This window comes from Ochotona princeps, chromosome 15, assembly GCF_030435755.1.
Source record: "Ochotona princeps isolate mOchPri1 chromosome 15, mOchPri1.hap1, whole genome shotgun sequence".
NCBI classification, from domain to species: Eukaryota; Metazoa; Chordata; class Mammalia; order Lagomorpha; family Ochotonidae; genus Ochotona; species Ochotona princeps.
In genome coordinates this window covers 51,194,743-51,207,009 of record NC_080846.1, presented here as the reverse complement: position 1 = coordinate 51,207,009, position 12,267 = coordinate 51,194,743, and the positions used below count along the sequence as shown (strand labels likewise).

The window sequence follows — 12,267 nt, the reverse complement described above, 5'->3', positions numbered from 1 at the left end:
GATGCTCCCAGGCCACGGATGGCCAGGCTTCTTATCTTTCTCAGACAGGGCTGGCTCCTAGACACCACGCAAGAGGGAGGGGCCTCGTGGGCCGGTGGTGGGGAGGCCCCCTTCCCCAGCGGAAGGGAACGAGGGAGGGAGGGGCCTCTCCCTGCCACCCCTCCCCCAGTCACCTGCATTGTGAGACTGGCGGGGGCAGCAGGCCACCTTCTGCCCCCTCAGGCACTGCTCACTTGGAACAGGATGACACCAGCTCCCACAACCACCTCCCTCTCCTCTCCAAAAGGCTGACTTGCTCCCCGCCCACCCAGCCCCAATGGTCTGGTCCTAGTCAATGGGGCTCTGTTCTGTGGGGTTTCTCCCAAGCCCCTGTTGTAAGCCAAGGCCCCGGGGGCCCCAGGCACGCTATGCAGGTGTAAGCGAAGAAGAAGGAGCATTGGGCAATGGGGCTGCTGGGGAGGTTGCCCAGGCCCACAGCCTCCTGGAGGGGTGGGGCAGCCGGGCTGAGGGGCACAGAAGAAGGCCAGGAGTGGGAGCAACCTAGCTGGTCCTCAGTCATACCCTGAACAGATGCAGCTGGGAGATGGCTGGGGGATCTCTGTGCACTTAAGGAAGAAGTCAGATGGCTGGGGTCTTCCCGACAGGTGGTGGGCTTTCAAGCATCACCTGGGACTCTTGACCTTCGACCCACAAACAGCCACCTTGGAGGAAGCTGGGGATGGGTAGGAGACCCCCCCACTCTGGCTGGAGATCCTGTAACAGCCCTGAGCGCCCTGTATGCCACAACCCTCATCCCCAGCTCCACTCCCCTCTTGGACCCCAAATCCAGGACTCCAAAGCAGGCAGGAGGATGGGGGCTCCCTTCACACCCCATTCCCTACCCACCTCAGGCTGCTGGGAGCAAATGTGGGGGACTCAGAATGTTAGGCCAAGGGTGACAGACAGATGGATACAGTGACTTCAGATACCAGCCCCCCTTCCCCCTTTGCATCCTGGCCGGGAAGAGTGTGGGAAAGACGGAGGCCTGCTCTAGGAGAAAAAGCTGAGGTGTCCTAAGGAACCCCGAGAAGAGGATATGGCTGCATGGCAACGGGGGAAGAGGAGGGGAGCACCAGCATCATTCCAGTCCCCACAAACTCCTGCAGGCCCCAAGAGGGTCACACATCTCTCCCTTGGGATGCCGGAGGCGGCTTAGGGCTCTAAAACCTTTGGAGAAGATGAGCCCAGCTTCCCTGGGGCGGGGGTGGGGAGCACACCCATGACCCCTTAGAGCCAGAGAAAAGGGCAAGCTTTCTTCCCTCTCAGCATTTAGGATTGTCAGTCACCTATGCAGTGAGTCAGAGTGATGAAGCTCCACCATGTTGTGTGTCCTTGGGCAACCTTCAGCCTCTTGGGAGTCACCTCCAGGGAGGCCTCAGGCAAAAGCGAGGGCTGCCATCCCCACACTGAGCCATCACGCGTCCCTGACCTTGGCCTTCTTTCCCCAGGCTGGGATCACTTTCTCAGCAGTCCTTATCTCTCCCTGTGAGCGCGGGAGGGGGTGATGTCACCAAGTGACTGGGGAGGTGGGAGCAAGAGGCCAGCTGTAAACACACACTTCACCCCAGCCCCGGGGCTAGCCCCACGCACACGCTCATTGGCATATTTGCCAAGTGTCAGGCCTGGTGCCAGAAATCAGCGGCAGGTGCACAGGCAGTCCGGGGGTGGGCGTTGGGGGCAGTGATGGAGACACCACTTGTAAAATCTGGCTCCCACATGGATTGAGTGTCTACGCTTAAGTCCAAGCTTACTTCCAATCCCAGCTTCCTGTTAAGGCACATCCTGGGAGTCAGCAGGCGATGGCTCACGTGATAGGGTCCCTGCTACTCACATGGGAAACTCTCATATAGTGCCGGTTCTAATCCCAGCAGCCCTGCTTCCCATCCAACTCCCTGCTTGTGGCCTGGGAAAGCAATCAAAGACAGCCCAAAGCTTTGGGACCCTGCACCCGCGTGGGAGACCTAGAAGAAGCTCCTGGTTCCTGGCTTCAGATTGGCTCAGCTCCAATCATTGTGGCCACTTGGGGAGCAAATCAGTAGATGGAAGATCTTTCTCTCTTTCTCTCCTCTATAAATCTGAGTTTCCAATAAAAATAAATAACTCTTTTTTGGAAAGAAAGAAAGAGAGAAGGAGGGAGGAAGGGAGGAAGAAAGGAAGGAAGGAAGGAAGGAAAATATTAAAAGAGGCGCAGTGGATTAAGTCATCGCCTGTAATGTCACATCCCATATAAACACTGGTTCACGTCCCATCCAAGTCCTGCAACCCCCTGCCCTGACTAGCAAGCCTGTATCAGGCAGTCCCCAGACCAAAGCAAGCCCAGAGAACTCCAACCAATGACATTATTTGACAGTGTTTGTAGGAAACAGGAGTGAGGCGTGGATAACTTCATGGGTTAACTGGTTGTAGAGCTTCCTGCAATCTATTGGAGCGCAGCTGCTTGAGTTAAACCAGGGATTGCTCTCGGTTCTTGGCACTTTGTGGCTTTTTTACGGGAGCCTCACCCAAGGCAATAGCCCTGCACAGATGTAGCTCAAGACACTCCAGCACTGCAGTTCCCTCCAGTAGGAGACAGTCAGCTGCCCCCTGCCGCTGCTCCCTGACCCAAAGGCTGGGCTCCAAACCCGCCTCACAGGCTCCGCAACTGGAGCTGAGGAGGATTGCATGGCAATGCCAGGAAGGGATGGGGTGAGATGGCTGATGAGCAGGGAGGGTGAGCCAAGTCAGTGCTGACCAGGGAGAAGCAGGGCTTCTTAACCCAACAGCGACTATTTATTGAGCACTTACTATATGACAATTCTGCAGAATTACACATTAAATCTGCTGCCCTACACAGCCACATTCCACATGCCCACCCTAGCCCTGTGAATGCCCCCGCCTTGATCTCTGGCCTCCAGCTGGGTGGGCTGAAGCAGGAGGAGAACAAGAAACTAGAGGGAGGGAGGGAGGGAGGGAGGTGAGGTGTCTTCTGCCGGCTCCTTCCCTTCTGCAGACCCTGTCCCTGTGGAATGTCACCTCCCCAGTTGGGCAACTACTGTGAGCTCACTCGACTTCTTTCTTTCTGTATTTTCACCTCCACACAGGGCAACCGACTCCTCCTTCTCTTCCCAGGCCTGTCCCAGGTCCAATGCTGGAAGTTCCCTCAGCCTTGCGTGACCGCCTTGGCTCTGGCTGCCAGGATCTGGCCAGCTCCTTCTTGTTGGTTCAATCCCTTGGCCCACCCCCACTCTTTCCAGCTCTCTTGGGCGGTTCTCACTGCCAAGATGTCAAAGAATGAAGGTCCACAGGGCTGTGGCCACATGCCATCTGTGTGTTGCACAAACTGCTCCAGATGTGTGGTCAAGGTCAGAGCCATTAAGAAGTCCATCATTCAGGGAGCTGACATTTAGCCTAGCAGTCAGGACACCCACACCTCACATCGGAATGTCTGGGTTTGCTTCCCAATGCCAGCTCCTGACTCCAGCTTCAAGCTTCTGTGGCCTTGAGCAGGCAGCCATGGTGACTCAAGCAACAGGGTCCTGCCAGCCACGCAGAAGACCTAAATTGAGTTATCAGTTTCCGGTTTTTACTCAGGTGTGTGTGTGTATGTGTGTATGAATTATGTATATAAGTCCATCATTCAAGCAACTCCAGTATCCTATATGGGCACTGGTTTGAGTCCCAGCTGCTCTACTTCCTACCCAGTTCTCTGTTTATGGCCTGGGTAAACAGCAAAGAATGGCCCAAGTTTTTGGGACCCTGCACCCATGTGGGAGACCCAGAGGAAGCTCTTGGCTTCTGGTTTCAAACTGGCCCAGCTCCAGCCATTGTGGCCTTGTGGGAAATGAACCAGCAGGTGGAAGATTCTCTGTGTCTCCTTCGCTCTGTATACTTCTGTCTTTCAAATAAAAACGAACATATCTCTTTTTTTAAAAAAGCCATTTCTTAAAAGCATGTCAGAGACATTTCCAAAGCAAGTGTCTCCATTGGCACTGGGCTTTCCACCCTCCAAAGCTGCTGGACCAGCGTAAACCATGCAATTAACAGCAGAGTGATCAGGAATCCACCCACAGCCCAGTTCGGACTGTGAGGCTCCCCCTCAGCCCCCAGCAAATCCCTTACAAGGAGCTGAGCCCTGAAAAAGCCAACCCCTAGCAGGAAAAAAACAAAACTTTTTGGAAAATGCACATGCTTAAAATGACTTTAATAGAACTGCTGGCTGCTTTCTGCAGAGCAAGGACCAATGGGAGAGCAGTCAGAACAGTGGGTGGGTGGAGTTTTAATGACTGATAGAATCGGCTGCTGGCTGACTTGGGCCATGGGCAGGAGATACAGAGCTAGTGTGACACAGAGCCAGGTAGGGAATAAGAAGTGCAGTGCCGAGGGACTCGGGGAGGAGGTGGCTGCCAGGTCATTCAGTAAGTGACAGATGTCTTCAGACTTGACTCGACCGTCTTCTTTATGATGGTATGGCTGCCAGAGCCGGAGCTGAAGCCAGAGCCGGAGCTGAAGCCAGAGCCAGACACAGAACAGGAACCCACTGCAGGGCTCTGCCCGGAGCCCAAGGTGACACTGGAGCCTCCTGTCACAACGCTTGAGCATCCAGCCCCGGAGCTGCCTTGTCTGCCTCCGAATCCACACGTGCCTGTCAGGCTTCTGTCAACTCCTCCAGGAACCACCATGGAGCTGCCCTGTCCACCTGCAAATCCACACGTGCCTGCCAGGCCTCCACCAACTCCTCCAGGAACCACCATGGAGCTGCCCTGTCCACCTGCAAATCCACACGTGCCGGCCAGGCCTCCGCCAACTCCTCCAGGAACCACCATGGAGCTGCCCTGTCCACCTGCAAATCCACACGTGCCGGCCAGGCCTCCGCCAATTCCTCCAGGCACTGCCACAGCGCTGCCTTCCACCACGGCTGCCAAGGGAGAGATCTCAGGGTCACAGCAGTGCTCTTGGCTGTCTGTGGGGGTCCCCACTGTCAAAGTCCCCGCCCCAAGCCTCGATACTCACAAACTGTGACCTGGCTGGTGCACTCCCCTGACAACCTGAGGAAGAAAGCACAAAAGAATGTGACCCAAACTCCACAGCCCCAATTCCAATCCCACCCCGACCAACCAGCACAGTTGGGCACCCTTAGTGACTGGCAGGTGTGGTAAACTCTCAGCATCCCCTTGGGCACTGCAGGCCTACACCATTCTGCCCCACTCATCCCTCCAAGCTCCCTGCACCTGCTCTCCTCGCCCTCCAGCAGCCTGCGGTAGGTGGCGATCTCCACGTCCAGGGCCAGCTTCACGCTCATCAGTTCCTGGTAGTCACGCAGCAGCCGGGCCAACTCCTGCTTGGTCGACCTCAGAGCCCCTTCCAGCCCGTCCAGCTTGGCCTGGGCATCCTTAAGGGCCAGCTCACCACGCTGCTCCGCGTCAGCAATGGCCGTTTGCAGGTTGTTATTCTGGAAGGGAAGCAGGTGGAAATGAGTGAGAAGAGGGCTGTAGGTATGGTACCCCCTCTCCCAAGGCACTCGTGTCGGTATAGCTTGGAGCACTACCCCCCTGCACCTAAAGGATAACCCCCCACTGTTCCCTGCCTTCCTGTGGTGGACCCCAGAATCTTCACACCCGCTCCCAGAAATTCAGAATGCTACCTCATAGGGAAGGGTATTACAGATGCCATTCATCAGGTGTCTGCTGTGACAGCCTGCGGTATTTAGGGGCAGCCCTAATGCCAGTGACTGCTGGCCTTGCAGGAAGTGGAGGGGTCACAGAGAGAAACCCCCTCCCCCAGCTGCAGGTGGAAGTGGAGAGGAGAGTGACTGAGTCATAGACAAGGCACCCCTGGAGCCACCAGAAGCCAGGGAGAAGAAAGGGAGGGGACCCCAGCACCTTCCAGACACCTCCGTTACAGACTGGGAGAGAACACATGTGGTCAGCTATGGGCGCCGTGCATGCTTGGGATGTCATGCTGGGAAGCCACCTCCCCCCACACACACAACCTAATCACTGATCTTTTTTTTTTTTCCATTTCATTTAAAAGTCAGAGAGATGCACAACAGACTGAGAGGGAGTTCCCACCTGCAGTTTACTCCTGAAATGCCCACAAAGAGCCAGGGCTGGGCTGGGTTACAACCAGGAGCCAGGAGCTCAATCTAGGTCTCTCTTATGGGTAGCAGACACACCAAGGACTTGAACCCTCACTGCTGCTTCTCAGGGTGCTCATGGGCAGGCAGTTGGATCAGAAGCAGAGGAGCCAAGGCACAAGCCAAGTAACTGGATATGGGGCATGGGCGTCCAGAGGAGTGATCTCACCATTGTGCTAAATGCCTGTCTCCATCGAGTAATTCTACCCAATCGCTTTGTAAGCCCAACACTCAGCCCTACCCTACCCTCTTCCCTAAGATGCTTAAAGCTCTTGCTGTCCCATATCAAATAGTATGTGCAAGTCTTTCTGGAGGACCACCATGGTCCTTGCACTTTTCAAGACAATTCCATTACAAATGCTTTGTACTGGGGAAAGCCTGGGTTGAGTCCCGGTTCTGACTCCAGCTTCCTGCAGAGGTGAGGGCTCAGGAGCCTGGGTGCCTGCCACCTTCCAAGGAGACCTGAATGGAGTTCTGGGCTTCTTGCTTCTTCCTGGCCCAGTTCTGGTGGTTAGGGAATTTGGGGAGTGAACGAGCAGACAGCCACTCGTCTGTTTTCTGGACCTGCCCCTTATAGATTCTCATTCTGGAGAGATGGGCCTGTAACCTACATCTTAACAGACACCCTGCAGGCTAATCCTCCACCTGTGATGTCAGCATCCCACATGGACACTGGTTCATTGGCTGCTCCACTTCAGGTCCAGTTGCCTGCTAATGGACTGGGAAGGCCACAAAGGATCTCACAAATGCTTGAGCCCCTGCACCCACATGGGAGACCCAGAAGAAGCTTCTGGCTCCCAGCTTTAGATTGGTCCAGCTTTGGCCATTGCAGCCACTTGGGGAGTAAGCAAGAGGATATATCTCTGTGTGTGTGTGTGTGTGTGTGTGTGTGTGTGTGTGTGTGTGTGTAAAACTCTGCCTTTCAAGCAAAATAAATAAATCTTTTTAAAAGACACCCTTATAGATTCCACAGCAAGGGTCTAAATTGATGGAGGACACATTGGCCGCAATTGAGTGACAGTACAAGGTCACACCCACACAGGTTCCGCATCTCACCCCTAAGGCCAGCCACTGAAGATGGTTTAGGAGGAAGCATGGGATCCTGGAGTGGTCCCACAGCCTGTCATGTAGGGTTCCATAGGAGCAGGTGGGTGGAACTGCCCTTGGCACCACACACCTTCCGTGACCCCAAGATCCACTCTTCAGGACTGGGGAACAGGAGTGCAGATTTGATCATCTAAAAGGTCATAACCGCTCACAGATGGTGGTCCAGGAAAAGCAGGAAACTACCTCCCTCTCCTACTATACCCTCTCGCCTGCACAGCCATGCACCCTCAGAAGGCACCTGGCTAAGGATTGCCCTGCCTGCACCCACCACCCCTCTTGCCAGCTGTCTGAGGTCCTAGCTTTCACATTTCCCACCAGGGGACGACCTTACTCAGTGCTGGGCTTAGAAGACAGCATGGAGAGAGGAAACAAGGAAAGAAGAGGCTTTGCCCGGTCCCCAAGGAGCCACAGATAAGATGCACACCGGACATGGATTGGAAGGTGACCAGAGCTCCCCACCACAGGAGGGGTTGATGACAAGCCAACAAGCAGGTGCAAATAGACAGGCGATGGCTCAAGCCACCATGCCTGAGGTGGTCCAAAGCTCCAGCCAGTTTCCAAGGCTTTTAACAAAAGGTCACCTGCAGCAAGGAAGCTCAGGGAGTGAATTTGAGACTGGAGCAGGGAAGGGAGTAGGAGGAGCAGACAGAGAGGATGGGGAGGGCTGGGCAGAGCCCAAGGCCCCCTCACCTGCTTTTTGAGGTTCTCGATCTGACTCTGCAGCCCCTGAATGGCACGATGCAGCTGCGAGATCTGGGCCTTGACCGCCTTCATGTCATCCCCACGAAGCTGGACGGATGTCTGGAGCTCCTGGTACTGAGGGTGAGCCAGGGGACATCATGAGCTGAAGGACCTTGGATCCCAACACCAGGGCAGCTGGTGATGCCACCACCCACTCTCACGGGGAGGACCACCCTGGGGCATGGGCTTGGAGACCACCCACCCTGCTTTCCCAAACAGCACAGCGCGCTGCTCGCTGCCTACCCCACCCCACCCCGCTGACCCCCAGCACCTTGCTCTGGTACAGGGCCTGGGCCTCAGCTTTGCTGGTCTGGGCGATGTCCTCGTAGCGGGCACGGACCTCAGCAATGACACCGCTCAAGTCCAGGCTGCGACTGTTGTCCATGGACAGCACCACGGACATGTCATTGCCCTGCGTCTGGAGCTGGCCCAGCTCCTGCAGGGAGTACAAAGGATGGAGTGACCATCCATGTGACATAACCCGATTGCCTGCCCTCTCCCCACACAGTCACTTCCTTCTAATACACCATGAGTTTTGATTGTCATCTATCCATGCATCCCTAGGGCCTGATTACTTACACAGTGGGTTTTCAGGGGCCAATCACCAAAAAGACAGAACCCCCAGGCACCCCAGCAGCCCTGTCTCTCCCTCTGTTCCCACTGCCCCTGGCCAAATCTCACCTGTTCATACAAACGCTTCAGGAAGGAGACATGCACACGCAGAGCCTCCACTTGGCCATCCAGTTCCATCTTGCTTAGGAAAACCCCATCCACATCCTGCAAACAAGGACACAGAAGCTAGGCACCCCCTACCTCCTCCTGATGGGCCCTTCGGCCACCTACTCCTCTACCCGCCCCTTCCCCTCCAAGGCCTTCTCCTTCCTCCAGCAGACCAACCCTGCCCTGCTCCTTTCCCTTCCCTTTGACTTTGACCCACACACACCACCTTCAGAAAGCCTTCCTTGATTGATCTCAACCAGTTCTGCTTCCTGCCCACTCTCTCTCCTGCAGAGACACCCTGCAATGGCTCAGCTGGGTTTTGACTCAGGGTTACTCTGTTCAAGTAGCTGTCCTAGATGTCCCCCAACTCCCTAGCACCACAGTGACAAGTGTTCTGGATCCAGATCTGCCTCCCACTTTACCCTCCTAATCTAGGACGAGGCTCCCTGCCCTGTGAGATTGGCCTCCATGTGCAGTCCCCACCTCACCTTCTTGAGGAGCACAAAGTCGTTCTCGGCCGTGGCGTGCAGGCGGGCCTCCTCCTGGTACCTACCCAGAGGAAGGATAGACTCTGGGTGCCAGGGAAGGGCTGATCCTGCCTCTGAGCTCCACCCACCCGGAAAGAGACCCTCGCCCTTGGGTGCCCCAGAGCCAGCATATGGCTCCCTGCCACTTCCCCTCTCTCTTAGCATCCCAATTATGACCCTGACCCACTCTCTCAGCCCTCCCCCAACTCTCCTCTGTGACTATCACTGCCTCACTTTCCAGATGATATGTACATTCAGCCCCCTCCCCTGCTCTACCTCCTGCTTCCTTCAGGTTTTCTAGAAGATTCCCAGACTTGGTCAAGGTACCAAACCCAAGTGTCCTGACCCCATTCCTGGGCTCCTTCAGGGCCTCCCCCTATAGCCATGGGAGTGTTGAATGGCTGTCCCCATGTCTCTCCTTGGACAAATGGGGACAATGAGGCAATGAGACATGCCCAGGGCCACCCAGCTCCTCCTTGCTAACTGCCACCCCAACCCAAGGACCTGGTGACCAACGTGGGGAACCCAAAAACCTCAGGACTGTGAATCATGCCACAGGCTTGTAGGTAGCCCCATGACATTGACAGCCTTCCACCCCTGTGACCGGAGAGCAACTGAGTCACTTTAACCCAAAGCTTGAAGAGCAGGTTATTTCTCAAGAAAAAAAAAAAAAAAGCCCGCTGGGGCTTGGTTAAAATGAGCCCTTCCCAGCACTGGCCAGAAGCATGGACCTTCGCAGGAAATGAGCCACAACCCATGAGCAGAGACAGGTGCCTCAGGGGGTGGTCAGTCTTGCCTGGGCCCTTGGCAGGTGCAGACCCTCTGATAGCCTACCCCCATCCACACCCATTCAAGCCACTTCCGTGGGGAAAGCTAAGTTTGCCTACTTGGCCTTGTACTCCTCCTCCTGATCCTGGCAGTTCTTCAGTTCAGCATCCAGGGCACCTCGCTCTCTCTGCACCTGCTCCAGCTGCCTTCTGAGCTGGGCCAGGTAGGCCTCAAAGACGGGCCCCAGGTCCCGGGGACCATCACTCTCCCCAAGCTGCTGCAGCAGGTCCCACTTGGTCTCCAGCACCTGGTTCTGTTGCTCCAAGAAGCACACCTACAACCACAAGCACAGATCCCTGAACCCACCGTGGGAGCCCCCTGGCAAGCCTCAGAGACCACCCTCAGTCACCCAACCTTTCCCCTACCTCCCAACCTAGTCTGGACTCTGAGAGCCTCGAATGTTGTGGGTACTCAAAGGGAAGAGTCATCCCATTCCTGAGCCCCAATCTCAGCACTACAAGCCTTGACAGAACAAGAGGCTCTCCAGTTAGACTACAGGAGGGACAGCCTCACTACAAAAATGATTAGAAAAATGGCAGCTGGGGGCCTAGTGGCTAAAGCCCTCACCTTGCATGCCACAGGATCCCATATGGGTACTGGTTCCAACCCCAGTGGCCCTGCTTCCCATCTAGCTCCCTGCTTGTGGTCTGGGAAAGCAGTCGAGGACAGCCCAAAGCCTTGGGATCCTGAACCCATATGGGAGACCTAGAAGTTCATGGCTTCGGATCAGCTCAGCTCTGGCCATTGCAGCCACTTGGGGAGTAAATAATCGGATTGAAGATGTTTCTTTCTCTCTTCTTCTCTGTATATCTGCCTTTCCAATAAAATAAATAAATCATAAAAAAAAATGGTAGCTGGAGCTGGCATTGTGGCACGTCAGGTGAAACTAATGCTTTCAATGCTGGCATCCCATAGGAACACAAGTCCCAGCTGCTCCACTTCCAATCCAGCTCCCTGCTACTGCGTCTGGAAAGGCAGAGGAAGACGGCCTGAATGTTTGGGCCCCTGTCACCCATGAAAAAGACCTAGATGGACTCTAGGCTCCTGGCTTCTGCCTAGCCCAACCGCAGACATTATGGCTATTTGGAGTGTGAACCAGTGAATGAAAGATTCCCTCTGCACTGTCTCCTTCTGTAACTGTCTTTCAAATAAATCTTAAAGAAAAAAAAAGTGGGAGCCAGAGGGCCAACCTCCAGGGATACAGACATGGCGTGGCTCCGCCCTCACCTTGTCAATGAAGGAAGCGAACTGATTGTTGAGGGCTCGGATCTCCTGCGTTTCCTGCGTTCGCACAGCCTGGAACTGGGGGTCAATGTCCACTTTCACGGGAGCCAGCAGATTCTGGTTGACGGTCACTTCTCGGATGCCCCCCGGAGGGCACGGGGAAAGCCCAGCTCCACCGTTCCCCTGGCCAAACCGCAGCCCCAGCCTCGCTCGTGACGCCCAGGCCCTGCCACGGGAGCCTCCTCTGCACCCCCCAAAGGAGCCGACGCTCCTGCTGCTGAAGCCGCTGCCCCTGCCATAGCCCCGGGAAGGGGCAGGAGAGACTGAGCGCGTGCTGAAGCCCCTCGGGGGCCTACACAGCGAGAGAGACATGGTGGGGACGAATGGATGGATGGGCAGCTGTAAACAGGCAGGCCGCTGGCAGATGTGTGTGACTTCCTGCCCTGGGGCCCCAGCACGAGACTTTTATCCCCTCCCGGACCTGGGCTGGGCCTTGGAGAGCACATGCCCTTGGTCTGACTGTGTTTGTCACTCTGCTCCAACTGACTTCCTCTGACGCACTTGCAGCAGAGGTGTTCCGGCACATGCAAGGGCACAGGAAAAGGGGACCCAGGGAAGCTGCCCAGCTAGTCGGGGGAGACGGCCTGCAGTCAGGTGCAGCGGATGGGACAGCCCTGAGTGGGTCCTGGGGGCTGGTCAAGGAGGGCTTCCCAGAGGTGGAGAGAGGCAAGGAGGAGAAAGAGGAGCGCAGAGGACACATCAGAGCACCCCGGATAGTGGGAACAAAGGACAGGAGGCTTTTCCAAGAGAGCTAAGGAGCTGGTGGTGCCCGGCTAAAAGACACTCCAGGATTTGGAAATGCAATACAAAACAGGATAGCCAAGTCCCTCCTCTTGCCCAACCCAACAATCAACCACAAGGCACCACCCGCTGGAAGCAAGCATCACCCCCCTCCCCGCCCCGACCAAG

At 55.8% G+C, this 12,267-nt stretch overlaps 1 protein-coding gene across 1 annotated transcript; it reads right to left on the bottom strand.

Annotated features, from left to right (window-relative positions):
* Positions 1–4,403: 4,403 nt before the first annotated feature.
* KRT78 (keratin 78) lies at positions 4,404–11,711 on the bottom strand. The gene is made up of 10 exons (XM_058673807.1): positions 11,302–11,711; positions 10,134–10,348; positions 9,208–9,268; positions 8,681–8,776; positions 8,271–8,435; positions 7,949–8,074; positions 5,247–5,467; positions 5,029–5,063; positions 4,850–4,933; positions 4,404–4,633 (listed from the first exon to the last, which is right to left on the bottom strand). The coding sequence occupies exons 1-10, from the start codon at positions 11,668–11,670 to the stop codon at positions 4,431–4,433; spliced, it is 1,575 nt and encodes a 524-aa protein (XP_058529790.1). The 5' UTR covers positions 11,671–11,711; the 3' UTR covers positions 4,404–4,430.
* Between the last annotated feature and the right edge of the window lie 556 nt (positions 11,712–12,267).